General features: G+C 43.9%; 1 protein-coding gene across 3 annotated transcripts in view; it reads right to left on the bottom strand.

Annotated features, from left to right (window-relative positions):
- The window catches only part of MYO1B (myosin IB), a 202,995-nt gene that overhangs the window by 38,558 nt on the left and 146,462 nt on the right, over positions 1-17,975 (bottom strand). For 2 of the 3 annotated variants that reach the window (XM_045294934.1, XM_045294935.1), the window contains exons 12-16: positions 15,952-16,038; positions 14,793-14,858; positions 4,908-5,012; positions 3,076-3,138; positions 414-614 (exon numbers count right to left, since the gene is read on the bottom strand). In XM_045294934.1, coding sequence (XP_045150869.1) covers positions 414-614; positions 3,076-3,138; positions 4,908-5,012; positions 14,793-14,858; positions 15,952-16,038 — 522 coding nt within the window. Of the gene's footprint in view, positions 1-413; positions 615-3,075; positions 3,139-4,907; positions 5,013-7,388; positions 7,395-14,792; positions 14,859-15,951; positions 16,039-17,975 lie in introns of all 3 variants that reach the window. The other variant, XM_045294933.1, reaches the window with a different exon arrangement.

Here is a 17,975-nt window from a genome sequence, read left to right as displayed (position 1 = left end):
AGTCGTTAAAAAGCTCTAGTTGTTAGCGACACTCCTCTTTTATTAGCATCGACAGGTCTTTTTCATGGGTTGGTGCTTGACAATCATAAAATCCAAAATTCTTAATTTATTCAGACCCTTGCTTATATCTGGTATTGTTCTTAAAATTAATATGATTTCACTTACCATGGTCCAGCCCCTTACTTATACAGAACATGTATGTCAGCTTAACTGATCCTCTTAAGTGAGCGGTTTTTTAGGATGCCTCTCTGAGACCGAGGAGCCCCCAAGACACCGGGAGGCTAGGAATTTCACCCTGCCCAGAGGTCCCTTGTAAGAAAGGCTTTGTGATCGACTTCCACTGAAAGCCCTAGGAGGGCAGCGCTACTCAGCACCCATGCTCCCGGCTGGTGGTCCCGGCTGCCCATGTATACCTTGCCGGCATAGTGCTGGATCCTGAAGCAGCTGTGCGGCAGAGACGTGTCATTGAGGAAGCGCGAGCACTTGCTCATCCTGCTCTCGAAGTGCTGGTGGGTGGCGCAGATCTGGTTCAGCTTCTCCAGGAAGGTCTCGTCGGTGACCGTGCCCGGCCTCAAGCACTCTTCGTCCAGCATGGCCAGGATTCCGCTGGTGTTCTGCGGAGAGGAAATAAAGTGTCCTTCCTTCTTCCTCACGGCATTGTTCTAATAATGATTCCTAATTACACCATCAAACACAATCAACTGGGACAGGAGACAATTCCACCCAGTGAATACAAAAGGGAGAGGGAGAAAAACAAGTAAGAAAATGCCACCGAAAGCAGCCCCTCCCGTGTCCCAGGTGTGAGGGGGGCGCGCAGGGACTGCTTTGTCAGCCCTTCGATGCCGACTCCATTGTCTCCACGGAGCAGGGCGGATGGGTCACCCTGACCACCTTAGTGGGCTGTCACTCAGATGATTAAAAATGCAAAGAGAAACAGACAGCTCTGGAAGGTGCTGTTTCTTGTCAGGCACCATCAAGTCGCTCTGACCCACAGGGACCAGCGCACAACCGAGTGACACAATGGCCGGCCCTGTGCCATCCTCAAAGGCTGAGACTGAAACACATCTAAAGTCAGAAACATAGACAGTCTGTATAATATAATACTTTGTCATCAACCAGAAAGCAGTCTTCTGGAGCTTATGTTTGATTCTCAGCTGGGGAGGGAAATTAGTTTCAGATGTTTCCAAATTGTTCATGTGTTCATTTATTTTATGGAGAGTGGGGGGTGGGGGAGCTGTAATTTGGAAATCTGCTTTTTAATGATTAATGCAACCAAGCTGGTTTTAAGAATATCTGCTTAGAATAAAATGCTGGTTCCACATAAAATGACTAACTGGATGGTCAAGGTGGGGAAACTTTGTTGTGTATTCCAAGCTTGTATATGATTTCTAAACAGAACCATAAATCGGAAATTTTCTACCTGACTAAATAAAGGCTGTGCAACCTTGGGTTGCCCCAATAGGCCCAGGCCAACGAAAGGCTCAGGGTGCAGTTCCAAAGAGAAGAGCCCGTCCCGCTCACAGTCAACCCCACCCACTTCCACGCAGGCTCAGCCCGCCATCCTCCCCATCCTCACAGGTCCCAGAACAAAACCCAAGGGAAGTGTGGGCTCTCAGGAATCAAGTGTGTTCCAAACAGCCCCAGAATAAACGTCATTGTTCAATGCTGCTGGAAGGAAGTATTTCCTCTACTTATGTACTTAGGCCTCTGCGTGAACACCAGGTTTTCCAATCATATATGCAAGGGGATTTTTTTGTCTGAGATAATCAAACTAAATTAAGTACATTACTCCTTTTCCTCTCCGCCTCCAACCCTTATTTTCTTGAAAGGAAATAATTAAGTACAATGTTATGCTGACGAAGGAAAATTTCCTAGTCAGGAATTCTGAATGCTAACTTTCTCACAGCAAATTCCCTTGATCGCAAAATTTACCAGGATAACCTACAGTGAATCTCCAAATTTTACAAGAGTTTCTAATTACTTGGATGGAATCGCAGTGTTTAATTTCTAAGATAGTTCTGATTTTTCAAAACAACGTACATTTACATTTAAGAAAAGCAAAAGAGCAATGGTTTAGAGTGTTGCCAATTCAATCGGAGATTCCACTCGTGGTAGTACATTTGAATACTGAGAAGCGATATTGGCTAATTACATAATTTCCAAACGGACTGGTTAAAGATAAATAGGGAGTGATCCCTGACATTTACAGAAGCTGCGACTTCATCCCAAGAGCATCGCTCTCACCTCGATGAGATGTCAAGTTCACAGTTAAAAGGACTGTGAGACAATAAAGCTTAGGCACCCCAAAGCCAGGGCTGCAAACAATGCCAAGACAAAAGAACTTCCTGATTTTCACATACAAATCCATCTTCCAACAATTCATTTACTTACAGTAAACTCAGACTGCAGTGTAAGATCCCGAAGGCCTGGTAAAAAGTATACAATACCTTAAACCACAGTTTAAGGCTTTTCACATACTCGGGTCACCTGAAAAACTCCACAGCCTTGGTCACTGCAGTCACGTATGTAATAGTCTCCGCATACTTCCCAGCAGCCAAAGCCAGGTCTACCTACACCTCAGCCACTTCAGGTGTCCCGCTAAATTCACCTCCAAACAGGTTCTTTGATCCTTTTTGATCTTAATATGAACAGACACTGGAGCTTTAGAAATAAAGTGGATTTTTCACCTGGAAGAACCCTGGGATGGCTGCTCTGAACCCACTCTGATCAGTGTTCCTGTTGCTGGGAACCTGGACTTCCGCCACACGCGAGATGCTGTTGCATGTGTCCAAGGCCCTGGCGCCCTTGGGGACCGTCCTTAGGGAATCCCGGGGACATATCAAAATGCCCGGGTGTTTATGTGTCTATTCAAGAATGGCATGTGATTTCTTATGGCTACCATAAAGTCTCTAGAATGCTGTAGTTCCTTAAAGCAATGTGTTCAAGTGTTCACAACATTACTGTTTAACTTTGAAGGCAGTGAGATCATTCACACATGATTATTATAATTCACACATGATTATTATAACCCCCCCCCCAAAATTTTTTTTCAGGAAGTTTTACTTAAGTACTCACATTTTCTATTAGGTCACAAATGATAGCATTATTGAAGTAGTCGATGTGAGTCCATTCTATGTCCTAAAAAGAAAAGAAAAACAAAATCAAAATGTCACCAAGCGATATTACCTTTTATTATCTCACTGTAGTTTACTTCCTCTCTGCGTATATCTTATATAGAATTGGGACTGCAAATATCATCTTCCGGTTTAACATAGCCGTCCACCTCTGACTCAATCTTATTGTAATGAATGACCTTGAGCTGTCCCGAAACGGCCTCCCAGTCCACTCTCTCATCTGTGGCCATTTCCCATGTAATTTGCTGGTACAGGGCCAAGTATCTACTCAAGGGGCCCTTGGGTCAACATTACTTTGTATAAATTTACAGTGTTTATAAAGAAATAAGTCAGAACTTGATCCCAAGAATCTAAGGCTAGATGATTCTGTTCATAAATTTTAATCACATTTAATTTTAGAAGACAACTCTATGAATAAAGGCCAGTTGAGATTATGCTGATATTCTTATATTTACTGTTGTAGGGGCAGTTAACTATTTCAAATATAAAGTAAGCCCAGTGCTAAAAAAATGTGTTTTCCACAAAAAGAAAGACATGAAACTCAATCTACTGGTTCTAATGCTAGCTATGAAGCCAAGTCTGCGAGGCTCAATGTAATCATTCTATGCCTGCTTACACTTTATCCATAAGTGATTTTTGTCCTAAGGGGAAGAAATTTAATTCATACCCCAAGCTAGGTATCCTCCTATGTACTCTTAGAAGTGTTTTAGAAAATTTGTACAAACTGTTTCCTGGTACAGATCAAAGTTGGAGCATTCTCTTTAAGATGAGAAGACAGGAAGAGATTGAATGGTGCTTTTAGGATGTTTATGTTACTAAAAGGTGCGGGACAATGTTTCTAAAGCATAACAATCGGTCTAGAAGAAGAGTGAAATATTTATGATTTAGGGTAAATGGGTTGTTTTAAGAAGTCACAGGGGATAACAACCACTTTTTACAAATCTATATTGAGAGACAAAGGCAAAAACAAATGGAGAATCCTTAATGGATTCAAATGACACTAAAGCAAAGGAAGAAAAATAAGTAACGTTATTCCTGAAATATTAAAGCCTCAAATTATATTCTAACTTTTGTGTGCAAACATTTGGAGGGGTGAGTGGGTTTATAGTTCCCTAAATTTTGGCAAATGTAAAGATTATAGTGTTTTGTAACTGCCACTATCCTCAGTCCTCAGAATAGATAGAGCCAGGTTTGCACTTCCATCAGCATGAACTGGCTGGAGGAAGACAGTGCTTGGTCAAGGAACTGAAGGCGTGTGCTTCCGCCCAGTGTTCCCAGGCTCACAGACACCTGGTTTGAGTGCTCTGCTTTCACTGAGCTCAGCAGATGCTCCTTTGTCCTTTTCTCAATGAAAGGTGTGTGACAACTCTGTCGAGCAAGTTGGATTAGCACCATCTTTCTAACGGCATACGCCCCTTTGGTGTCTCTGCGTCACATCTTGGCAATTCTCACATTTGTTCAATTTTTAAAAAATAACTCCATTGCACACTTAACAGATCATAATGTGGTGTGAGCATAACTTCGATATGTGCCAGAAAACAATACCACAACAAGAAAAAAAAATCTTGTGGCTTGGTGTTCTGATTCAACTTGCATATCTGCCAGGTGTGTCCACCTGTGATTTCAAGTTGACATAGGAAGGGCCTTCAAGTAGTTCGTGGACAAACTCCATGAGCAACTCTTTGAAGCCCCCTTGCAGTTTTTGGAATCCAGAATCTAAGAGCACCAAAGAAAAGAATGTGCATGCCTGTGTTAAAAGTACTTGAACTTTACCTCCCGTATATATTCCTCCTGTTCTTCTTTAAGAGTCAGTTCAATGAAGATTTGCTGCAGCTTTTCATTGCAGTAATTAATAATAAACTGCTCAAAGCTGTTGTCCTGTACAGAGAAACATCAGGAGAACTTTATGAAACATGCCACTAGTGGGCGGCGAGCCCTGACTGTCTGGCATCTCCACCCACAAGAAACAGCACACAGTGTCTTTCAGATGTAGCAGGGGCTCAGCACACAGCTCCTTGGACAGAGGCTTGCACATCGCAGGCACTTGAGAAATGACCCATGAAGAAGCGAATGAATGAAGTATCCACAACATAGCAGTATTTAAAGATGGAGATTTTTAGCTGACAGAGAGGCATCCCAGACATGGTTGTAAACAGTAATGCATTCCCAATGGAGGACCTGCATATAACCAGCGAGATTCACATTCTTTCACCCCAGGTCTTATTCCTCTGGTCTCTGGTGAAACTTCGGAGCTCAAGCACAGCTTCCTACCCTGACCGCTTACGCACCTCCCTCAGGGTCAGGCGCTCCCCTTACGGCGCTCCCATTCTGCTCACACCAGCCCTGTTTGCTTTTCAAAAACCAGGAGAGAGGGCATCAGCGAGTTCACAGGGAAGTGGAATGAAAAATCGGGATTTTTCCCAGACACTTTTTGAAGTCTCTCGCGTGGGTATGTGTGCGTCTATGCCGATTCCCTTCATGTTCCTTTGTCTCACTAGACTGCATACTCCTTAAAGCAAGGCTTGACCCTGTTTTTGGTCAGCCTGAATGGTATGCCAAGCTCTGCATGGCAGCGAGCAAGGTCTCATTATACATGTGATGGTACATGAACTGAAGGCACTAGTATATCAAATGCTCCCCTTAGCTGGGAACCATAGCTCATCTTAGAACAAGGCTTTATCACCCCGCTAGAACCCAACCGCCCCTAGTTCTACCAGGTGATCTGAGAACTCTCTGAAGGAGGATTGCTGCCTAAAAAATGTCTAAATAACCCATAGAGCTGAATGTATTTTGGAGACATCGGAGGTCCAAGATGCACATGCGTTGAACGAACACTTAACACAGTCTCACGATAGAGCTAAATATGGCACGGACACTTGGGCTCCTCTGCTCGGTCCACTTTCTTGCTTTGTAGCGGGGCTGGGGGAAATGTGGCTCTTCCCTCACTACAGTGGCCAGCCCCGGTCTAGTGAGCTATGAGTGGCCGGGGCAAAGAGCGAAACTGAAGTCTCTACTCTGCGTGTACACACACCGAGCAAGGAGCCTCCAAAACGGCCTGTGCAGATGGTTCTCACGTGCCATCAAGTCCCTTTTCCACTTGGGGCATCCCATGGAGCGGACCTGAACCACCCCTGGGTTTTCTTGATCCTAGCCTTTATAGACACTGAACATCAGGTCTTTCTTTTGTGGATCAGGTGGGTGGGTTTGAACTGCCAACCTTTCGGTCAGTAGTTAGGTACTGAACCACTGCATCACACAGGCTTCTCTCCACCACAAAGGAGACCAAGGGAAATTGCCAAGGAGATTTCAACAAGCTGACCAAAACATCCACTTTGGTCCTACCCAGGTCAAATTTCAGCCACCTGACCAGAGTCTTCCTAGAAGGCAACTACGGATTTCTCACCACTCGCAGCGACCTGACTCTCAAGAGGATATTTTTACCTCTAAATAGTAAAGGGCCCACCCATATACACTTAACACTGACCGATCTTGTTAATGCTAAATTCAGCCATGGATCAGTTTGTTTTATTCATTTTTAGCTTGAATGTTCTTACTGAAGGGCAAACACCTATTTTCAATACTCTCAACAAATAGACCCTTAGAACATACTCCTCGACATTCCTCACTACTCGATTCCACACAAACTTCTAAGAACCACATGCTCCAATTCTTGGGCCTAATTCTGAGATGCAACTCTACTCGGTGTACAACACGGTAATAATAAGGTCATTCATGTAAGAAAAAATGGTGTTTTCTCGGCTCACTGAAATCTGTACTTACACAGCACTATAACCACATAGAGAAGACTTACAACTGTAATTGAAATCTTAGTGGTTTAGATGACCAGATCATTGGTTTCTCTTAGATTCACAGAACACCCCCTTCCTATTATTTATGAAGTCTGGGGTGATGGAACTAATTTAATGAAATCATGCGAGATCTCCAGGGAGCCGCTAATGAGGAGGAAGAGGACAGGCATCAGTGTTTTGTGGCTCGGAGCACACATCTGAACCAGGACCATGAAGTACACACCAGCAGAGGAGATAACAGAGGTGAGGCCTCACGACTGCAACACCTGAATAATTAAGTCAGTGCCCAACTAAACTTCCCCTCAACATTGAAAAACTCCTGTGTGAATTCTACATTTTGTCTCCACATAGTTAATCAACATCCGTATAAGGCAAGACTCACAGCGGAGCAGCGGATAACACGGGCGCATGCAAGAGAGCAGCACTGCACACAGTCCATACTTACTGCAGTCTGTTGCAAAAAGGGACAGATTATACAAAAGGCAGTCAGTTCTTAATGAGGAACGGACTTCTAGAAGTAACGCTTGCTGTTGTTCAGTGTCGCAAATGACTGATTTTAAACATGGAGGCTGCACTTTGGATGGGCGTGAAACTTTGGATCAAGACACACAAGCTCCATCCATTCAGAAGATGGGACCACAATAATTAGATGAGACATCAAAAGTACGGTTCTACTACTTAAAGCTAAGTTCAGGATAAAAACAATTTGACTGAAATAATGCTAAGTCATACATGTGTTTAGGTCCCAAAGCGTCCTAATCGAGCAATCTATATTTCTCCATTCACAAGCAAGATAAATGCAAGTGACAGAAGCCCACAGCCCATATCCACCCCCAAAAGTCAGTGGACAGGTCATTGAAAGAGAGAAGGGACACAGCAGGATCCAGAAGCAGCCACCTCTCCCCTGCCCCAGGATTGCGAGGTGCTGCACCTCCCCTTCCAAAACAAACAAACCGAGTGGCAAGGCGAAGCGTATTCTCCCAGAAATGGCCTGAGAACACACACTTGACTTATTCCGCTGGTCCAAAGCAAAATCACACAGAACTAGAATCGCACATTATCTATGCTGACATCAACTTAATTCCCAGGAGAGGGATCTTCTGCATCTTTTGCAAACACACCTTCAGTTTCCAAAATTTGGTATCAAATGAAATATGTAATTAACAGTACCTTTTAACTTGAATACATTACAATGCTAGGTTCAACGACCTTGTTCCCTGTACACATAATATTCACCTGGAAGTTCCTTCCCCACCCACCATCTCTAAGACAAGGGGTAGAGCTGCCACTGCCATTTCACCATTTTTCTTTTATTGTTTTTAGAGTACAAAATGTGAAAAAACATTTATAGGCCTTAAGGGCAGTGGAGGCTAATACCTAAGTGTATGCATGCCTTTTCTGCCCTTTGAAGGAAACTCCAGAATGTTTGAAGGAAATCCTAGAGTTTTTACTCTGCATCTATTGTATACTGATAAATACAGTAAACACTTGCTGTCCCAATCTACAGCTGGGAAGTAAGTGTGCAGAACCCAGACACCCTGCTGCTTCCCTGTGTTCTCTCGGCCAGTCTGTGTGGTGACGGTGTGGTTCTGAGCTTTATTTGAGGGAATGGGACAATGGGAATTCCTGGAGGTACTGTTTGAAGGTGCTCCCCAAAGCTCTGGCCTTACTGCTCAGCAAGGATAAGACAATGAAGAAAAATCCCAAGGATGAAACATGGAAAAGAGATGAGTCACGCATTCGAGCAAGCTGCTGCCCACTTCCTCTTGGGAGACTCTGGTTCATGAGATGGATACATAGGAGGGGTGCCAGGCTCAGGGACACACGGCTGTTTATAAACCAAAGAGGGGCCACTGTAAAATGTGGCACTTAGTCATATGATTGTTTCTCGATCCAGCCTAGCTATTTTAAAAAGAGGAAGGTAGTCTGCGTTGAAAAATCAGTGTTGTTTAACATATAAATGGGAAAATTCAGTCATGTGACTGGACAGAGACTGGTGGCACCCTTGAGATTATGACCCCTGGTCACCCTTCAGGTCTGGACTTGACCTCACCCTGGAGTTAGAATAACCAACCATCTGAGAAGCCAGGGCAGCCTTTACATCAAGCCAGAGTTCACAGGGTGAAGAAAGATGGGGAAATGAAAAATTAAAACAAGAACCACGGGGAGGGCCTGGCTCAGGGAGGAGCTGGCAACTGAAGAGTTGAAACAAAATGTGTTTGAATTGCTGAATGTGCGAATGTAAACTCACACCTAATTTACAATACAAAGTTTTTTAAAAGGATAAAATTTTAGAAACCTTCTGCTTAGCATGTAACATTATTCTCATAGCTACCTACTTACTTCCATCGAGTAAATTTTAAGAAAAACTGTTCATAAATGTGCTCTTCGTAAATATGAGTAAAACAATCCAATTGCAGAAATATCACCCAAAAGCAGGAGCCATGCTGTAAATCCAGTGCTGTTGGGTGGCGCTGTTGTGTTGGTTTGAACGCGCCGGATCATCCCCTTGGAGAGTGGGAAGGCCCATAGGCCTTTTTCCAACGGGGCAGCTGGGTGGATGAGAACTACTAACTTTTGGGTTACCATCAAGTGTTTCACCATTTGCACTACCAGGGCACAAATGCTGTTTACATTTTCCATTTTAAGGATTAGCAATTCCCAGTAAACTATCTAGCCATTTCCATATCACCAGATAAAGCCTTAAAAAAAAAAAACCAACAAAATCAATTTAGATTGGTCAGCTTCCTTGTTAACTTATTTGCCGTAAAGAGCGGCATTTGGTCTTTGATGGAGATACTCCCGATGTTTCTCAGAGCTCCAAGGCCATCCGTTCAGATATAAGAATATCCAAGCCTGATTGTACCACTTTGGAGCACTCCGAGTTCTCATTCTTTCCTTTGGAAAGTTGGATATCTGTTCTACACGATTTATGGCTAGATTGTTTTTCCTCTATGCATTTTAATCATCAACCATATTCATGGGTATCCATGCTGTGCTAAACTGCTTCCCCAACTGCCATCAGATCACATGCAGCCAGCAGGCAGTTAGTTATTCACGCCGCTGGTGTGGGAACGTCTAGTAGTCACCCGTGTTTCAACACCTCGTGACTGCAGGGATGAACCAGCTTCCCTCTCCTGTTAAAGAAGGACCAGAGCAAAGGAAGGGTTCCCACCGGTTCGGCTCCAAACCATTTTTCATGGGAACTATCCAGTGGGATCATGAGACTGGATGAGAGCATTACACACAAACCAAAGAATACTCTGGATTTTTACTGTCTAGTTTTAAACTAATGCCCAGGGAATCTCTAATTGCCTTCAGTCTTTTTTACTGAACATCAAAGGCAAAAGTTTATCATACACTGTAAGATGGGAAATACCTACAGCCATGGTCACTTTGCATTGATGAGAATTTTAAATACACCTTCCTCGGTGATCTTACACCTTGTGCTTTAGCCTGGGGCACTTTTGAACCCTTAATGGTCTGGTTTCCTGGCGTTCAACACTATGGGTTTCCTGGTATATTAGTGTGTTTTAACAATAACAACAGAAACAAAAATATAGACTGGCATCTGGTGTGTGTGTGTGTGTGTGTGTGTGTGTGTGTGTCTATACATGATACAGAAATATTTATTTCTAATTCTGTATCAAAGAATAGGTAAAAGTATCCCTACATGCCTAAATAAATCTCTATTCTGGCTTCCCAAAATAAATTAGGGTAGAGGTTATTGGATATTCAGACATTTGAAGGACTAATTTTGTGACGGGTTAGACAAGAAAATAGAGACAATTAATCATAAAGAAAAATGCATCTTAATTCATTCAACATTCATGAAGAAGAGGGCAGCGGGCTGCATAGAAAAGGAATGGAATGTTCTGTGACTGTATGGCCAACATTCGATGTGCTGTGAACCCATAGGACAGACTGGATTTGGTCTTGGCTAACATGCTGTTTACAAAGAGCACAACTGTACGCTGTTCCGTTTTAAAGGAATTATGTAAAGACTGCATGTAGACATGGAGATAGTTCACAATGGGACCTCGTGCAGAAGTCCAAGAGCCTGAACGCAGGGTATGTGTGGAATTTCTAGTCCACTCAGTAGAAACTGGCTAGGAGAGCGCTGGCCTCAACCTTGAGCATACAGTAGCATCGCCTGGAGAGATGCCAGTGCCCCAGCTTGTGAATTCGGTTTCAGTGACTGGGGTGGTGGGACAGGGTTACCTGGAACACCTAGGGTCCCAAAGCTCCCCCAGGGGATTCCAATGTGAAGCTAAACTTGGATTCCTCTGTAGAAAGCAAAGCCTCTGGAAATACACGAGGTGCTTCAAACAGTTTGTGGGGAGAATGGGATTAAAAGATCATGGACATTTCCCACAACCTTTGAAGCCCTCTCATCAGCAATTTCCCTCATTGTGAGGATGATATAACTTGAGGAGGCAGGGCATGTCGAACAAGACAGGCTTCAATTAACCATAAGCAACATAGATTTCAGAAGCACATTTTGCCCAGAAAGCATCTCTTTACCAAGAACATCCAACTTCAGCTAGCATTAGGGTTTGTATCAACCATATTAAAACAAAATTATTTTCATTGATCATCATTTTTGCATTCAGCATTAAATAACTTATCAAGCCTTCCAATGGCTTGCTTTCTAACTCTTCCCCACGATCTTTCTTTGTTTTTATTTTTCCCCATTTGGTAGCATATTTTCTTCTCCACCAAAATTAATACCTATTTACCCTCTAGCCTATTGCTTCCCCTTTCTACCCTCCGCCACCACCCCCACTTCGGATAAGCAAGCATACTTCAAAAAAAAAAAAAAATAGTAATCTAACTTCCTAATAAGACCATCCTACCAGACAGGAAGGTAGCCCCAGTGGTTTAGTGGTTTATTAATTGGGCTGCTAACCCAAGGTCAGCATTAGAAATCACCAGCCACTTGTCGGGAGAAAGACGGGCTTTCTACCTGTAAAGGATGCCAGTCTTGGAAATCCTCTACCCTTCCCTGTAGGGTCACAGTGAGTTGGAATGGCAGTGAGTTTGTTTTGGATTTTACAAGATGAGATGTGTCCTCCGCTGACAAAAGTCCTTAGTCTTAGGGCCAAGAATTCATCTGTATGGGCAGAGAGCATCTCTGTCTTGCTGACCACTGACTGGCTCTGTGGCTCCCATTAGACACTTGGTAAATACCGTCTGATATGTGTTACACTTATACATGGTCACCTGCACACGAAGCAGACATTCCCCTGGTGTCAGGCAGAGGGTCTCTTTTCCCTTGGCTAATTAGATCTTAGCGCATCCTGGAAGATGAAGCCGAGCTGATGGCCCCACATTAAAGGATAAAAATGTTCCCACATATTGTGATGCAACCTTACACAATGGCCCAATGGTCTAGTGATCAGTAAATCTCTTTCTAGCAAATAGTAATCAAATCAAATCAGTTCAGGCTTCTTTGATTTCAGAAATATCATTGAGTATATCTTTTAATCCAAACTTTCTACTGAAATCTCTCCGTACCATCTGCCCTGTTCATCAAGGCCACTGAAATTTAGACCTGCAATGTGCCCGGTGCAAACCATTCTCTCTGCCAAGAGTAAAAGAATGCCTTTGACATACTGCCCATGTATTGATGGTGACTTGAGGTCTTGCTAAAAAAAAGAAATTTTGGCAGTAACTTAGTAGTAGACTCAGGTAACTCTCCTGTGTCATTAATCTTGACTTCTGTTACACCAAGCTACCGGGGCTTTCCCTTACCAGAGCCAGCTAAAGGGGTATGAGGACAATCAGGTGCTGTCCTGAAGAGCAGTGTTCTGGGTGCACCCCAGAAATGGCAGCAAATATACAGCACACAGCATACTGCTCCCCGCCTGACGGAAACGGACAGGCCCACACACACCGCTACCAGCACAAAGACTAGTCGTTCCCCATGCTGGCCTGGTGCTTGCAATGATTACAACGAAGAAACAGGGCGCCTGAGATTCATGATAGCATTTGGCCACCTACTGGGAACCTTGTAAATTTTAGTACCAAGATAAGGCAATGACCCTGGCTTCGATCTTAGTAAGAAAGAAAGTATTATGAGGCTCGGGGTTTAGATCTCCAGCCTGTCACTATGTAGCTATGTAACTCTGAAGAGAGTTGCTTAATTGTTCAGAGTCTTACCTTCCTCCATGTTGTCGTGAAAATTAAATTAAACAACACACATAACACTTATCACAGCGAGCCTTGGATTTCTCTTTTTAAGTCTTTGATTATTGACCACTAGTTGCCAAACACTGAACATGATCAGGGAAGGAGACTGACGACTGAAAATACTGAATGTGAGCAGGAAAAGACATTTGTTAGAAACACTGGGTCTAGCTGCGGGGAAGGTGCTGACCCTGAGAAGAGCCTCCCTGGAAGAGCCTCCACCGCGGGCAGCTCAAGTTTGTATAGGAGTCCGTGAACTTGATTTCTTAGGACATGTATTCCTCTCTTGGTGGGCCTTCTGTGAAAAGCCTAGTTGTTAAAGAATTCACAGATTAATAACTGGAGGGTGGTAACTGAGACAGGAAGAACCCACTTTATTTGACATTTCCAACCCAACAAAAGGGCTGTAGAGGGTGTTTCTTCATGTCTGTTAGTCATAGTAACCTTGCGGGGTTTGAGACCGTCAGTCTTTAGGGGAACAGACAGCAGCCTTTGTTTGTTTGGACTACTCATTGTTAGCTGATCAATCCAATGTCTAACCAGAGCACCACCAAGCCTCCTTAGCAGGGTCTAAACCAGGGGTGTCAAACTCAATTAAAACAAGCAACTTTGATTTTGTGATTTTACTCGTCTTCAGTAGTTAAAGGGTTAACGGGCTCCCCTAAGTGCTATTTTCTTCATATCATTTTTTCTATTTTCATTTTATTTCAGAGCATTGTGGGCCACAAAAAATTACCTCTGTGGCCCACGGGTCGCCAGTTTGACACCCCTGGTCTGCACCATAAATGTTAATATCCTATCCACTGCCATTGAGTCAGTTCCAACTCAGAGTGACCCAACCGGGCAGAGCAGAACTGCCCCTTTGCATTTCTGAGCCTATAAATCTTTAAAGGATGAGTAGAAAGCATGATCTTTCTCCCGTGCTGTAGCTGCTGAGTTTGAACTGCTGACTTTATGGTTAGCAGCCCAATCCATAACCCATATTTTAATCTAAGTATGTGGCTTGAAAGTTTTTAATTTGTAATATGCATGGAGTCTTTAAAAAATTCGGTGTGAACTTTGGCAGAACATTGTTTAAACCTTCACAGAACTCATATTGCAAGATCACAGCTCAATGAGTCCTTCACGAGACCCTATCAAAATCCCAAACCAGCGAGTCAGATGACTCATAGCGACCCGGTAGGACAGAGCACAACTGTCCAATGGGACTTCCGAGGCTGTTTCTTGACAGAAGCAGGCTGTCATATTCTTTTCCATGCAGTGGTTGGTAGGTTTGAACCTGTGCCCTCTCAGCAGCCAAAAGAATCATCAGAGCTTCTTGTATGGGACCTTCTAATCCCAACCCTCCCTCTCCGAGTCTCAGAGAGATGAAGTAACCAGCCATGGTCAGTCCATGACTAGGAATTGGTTCCTCATCTCTGATGAGGCATCCAACCTTTCTAACTTCCCAAACAACCTACACACAAATGGCTACAGGTGACAGATTAGAATGTTCACTCCTGGATGTGCAAAAAGGTACTTTACATGTCCCATTCTGTCCCATTAAGAAAGTTACTGTACATGGAAAGTTAGTATTTCTGATATATACAATCGGTAGAATATACTATTTCATTTCCACATGTTACACTTTAATAACAGTGCTACAAAATGATCATCTTACCTCAAAAATCTCAAATCCGTAAATGTCCAAAACACCCATGACCTTCTTTCTCACTTTTGTCTGTGCCTTTAAAAAGAAATTTCAAATTAACTACCGTTATAGCCATGAGGCATGACAGAAAACAAAGCAAAGCAAAGAATAAAGCTATCCCTTACCATTTAATTCTGCTTCTTTACCAAGAGAATAATGGTAATTTCCCTTTGAATTTACCATAGGGTATGAGTATGGAATGTTTCAGAAGTTTTCATAACACATGAATTATTTAGAGAAGACATTTTCTTTCTCTCTCTCACTGGCCATTCTATTTCGAGAACCCTATAGGAAACGGTAGAACTGCCCTGTGGGTTTCTGAGACGAACTTTATACAAGAATAGAAAGCCTCGTCTTTATCTCACAGAGTGCATAGTGGTTTTGAACTGCTGACTATGTGGTTAGCAGTGCGACTGGTAACCCCCTGTGCCATCAGGGCTCCTTGAAAAGAAAGCGTTACAAAAACAATAACAAAATTCATGTCCATTGAGTCAAAACTGAGCCAAAGCGGCCCTATAGCACAGGGTGGAACTGCCCCTGTGGGTTTCTGAGACTGTCACTGCTTATGAGAATAGAGAGGTCCATCTTTCTCTCAAAAGAATGGTTGGAGGTTTCAAACAGCCAACCTTGCAGATCTCAGCCCAATGTGTAACCATTACGCTACCAGGGCACCAAAGAAAGAAAGCATTAGTGGTGCTTAATCAGAAGGGCAGATCTTAGTGAGTGGCAGGGTCTTTCCCAAGCAACTAGCCCAATATTCTCATTTTACAGAAAAACAAAGTAGTGCCTTGAGAGGTAATATGACCATCATGACCATATGTTTACAGCTAGTTAGCAGACTGACAGCTAGTTAGCAGACGAGCCGGAGCAGGGAGCTGGGGTGCTGATTCTCAATGAAGTAACTCTGCCAAGAACATCGGACTACCCACTGTGAGATACATTCCTACCTCATGGCAAAATGAGATGGGTACACTCTCTGACAAACGTTAGGCCTAGATACAGTAAATTCCTTTCAATGAGAAACTGTTCTGCATTGTTATCGTCTTTCTGATTGTAGAATGAAACTCTCTCTAACTGAAGGCTTCCACTCTGACTCCAGCCGATGTATTTGGTGATAGAAAACGAGTACCTTAATGCTTTCATTGATTCGGTTCACCAGCCAGGAAAACAGCCTGCTGTAGAGGTTTTTGGCCAGAGCGTCCCGGGCGTAGTAAGCCTGGTGAAAAAGAAGAGAAACTCAACACCCACAATCACCACAATACTTCATTTCAGTGAAATTATAAAGACATTTTAAAGGATACTTAATGCTGTTTTATTTCCAGTTTCTTTTCAGAACGGGTTTTTATTACTCTCTGAATGAACAGTCAAGCCCATAAAAGAATTAAGCAAATTGGTCGTACCCAGTTATTTACACTTTTTCTCATTCCAAGAAACTAATTCTAAACATTTCAAAAGCGTTCTCAACGAAAACACTCATCTGGATGTTAACAGAACAAAGAAAACCGGAGGCGCACTGATGGCAGGCGAGAGTGGAACAGGAGACTCCCAGCAGGGGGTGTGACGTCACATCACACACACACACACACACACACACACACTGCCACCGAGTGCGTGCCAGCGGGGCCAGCAACCGGCAGTTGAGTCATGAACCAGACACCGCGCGCATGTGTGTGCTGTCTTATGAGGAAGGAGAAAAGAAACTACACTACCAGCACAGTGACAATTCTTTTTTTTTTCTCGGCTCCTACTCCACCTTAGGAGAGGAAACTGTGTGCTACCTGCATCCAACAACCATCACGTCAACAAGGAGCTGATTAAGGGCAGCAAGTCATTCTGGAAACTGTTCTGTACTTTTTCAAGTGTCTGTTCGCAACCAATGGTATCTTGGTTGCTTCTTTCAAATACGGGCTGCAAAATTCAATGTTTTCCAAGGACCATCTGATGGAAGTTGAAGAACAGCAGGCAGAATGCAGTCCAGGCTAAAGGCACTTAAGTTAAAAAATAAAATAATAACAAAAAGACTCCCTTTCAGTCAGTGAAACATGACTAATGCTGTATCCCTCTAGCTCAATGGTTCTCAACCTTCCTAAAGCCGCAACCCTTTCATACAGTTCCTCACGTTGTGGTGTCGCCCCAACCATAAAATTACTTTTGTTGCTACATCATAACTGTAATTTTGCTCCTGTAATGGATCATGTGACCCCTATGAAAGGTCGTTCGACCCCCCAAAGGGGTCGCGGCCCACAGGTTGAGAATGCTGCTCTAGCTCTATCTCCTTGCCCAGGCCTGGCCATTTGCACTCCATGACTTGTCCCGTCTGATTTCAGGTAACTTCATCTTCACAGGAAGGAGGCTAGGTGGCAGTTCAAACCCACCTACCACTCCACGGAAATAAAGGCCTAGTGATCTCTCTCAGTGACAGCCCAGGAAGCACCTGTCGCATGGGGTCAACGCGGGTCTGAGATGACTCAACAGCACCCAAGGACACCATCTCCATAAAAATATCCTATAAAGAAACTGGGCAGGGATTTTTATTGCCCCCTGAGGCTCCCTAAGGAGGTGGGAAGGCACCGAGTGCTGCTGAGTCACCACCCCAGGTGCTAAGCACAGTGCTGGAAAGACCGTGAATTTCTCCAGCTGCACAGGGTCCCCCTGAGTCAGAATCTACCAGATTGCTAGGCACTTGGGTCTTGGTGTTAATGGTTCTCCCTGAGAAAATCCTGGGCAGACTCTGCTCCAGAGTGTCAGGCTGTTAGGCAGCAGACAGGGAGTTGCCCCTCTCTGTGCCAAGGCGCCCCTACAGGAGGATGCTGCAGAGAATCAGGTGAGCCCAGCCAGCCATAAAGGCTGAAGGGCATGCCCTTGAGAGAGGAAGCCAGAACATTTGGGAGGACCCCAGTCTAGGCCAGGTGGGCTTAATTCAGCCAGTGGGGTCAACCAGCACCGTCTCCCAGCAGAGGGCCCTGTAAAGGCAGGACCAGAAGCCCAACGCCCTCTTTCCCAGCTGCTCCTTGGCTGTGCTGCGGTTTCTCCGGCCTCGGGTCCCCACGTGCAGGTGTGAAGTGCCCTGAGGGTGCCTGTGTAAAACCTGAAACTTCTTCTATTCTTTATAAAAACTCACTTGGATCACAAACCAGGCTTTGGTGTGAATTC

This window comes from Echinops telfairi, unplaced genomic scaffold (assembly GCF_000313985.2).
Source record: "Echinops telfairi isolate 266 unplaced genomic scaffold, ASM31398v2 ScPeMD7_3;HRSCAF=10, whole genome shotgun sequence".
Classification (NCBI taxonomy): domain Eukaryota; kingdom Metazoa; phylum Chordata; class Mammalia; order Afrosoricida; family Tenrecidae; genus Echinops; species Echinops telfairi.
Note: the sequence above shows the minus strand (reverse complement) of the source record. Positions and strands in the feature narration are given on the sequence as shown.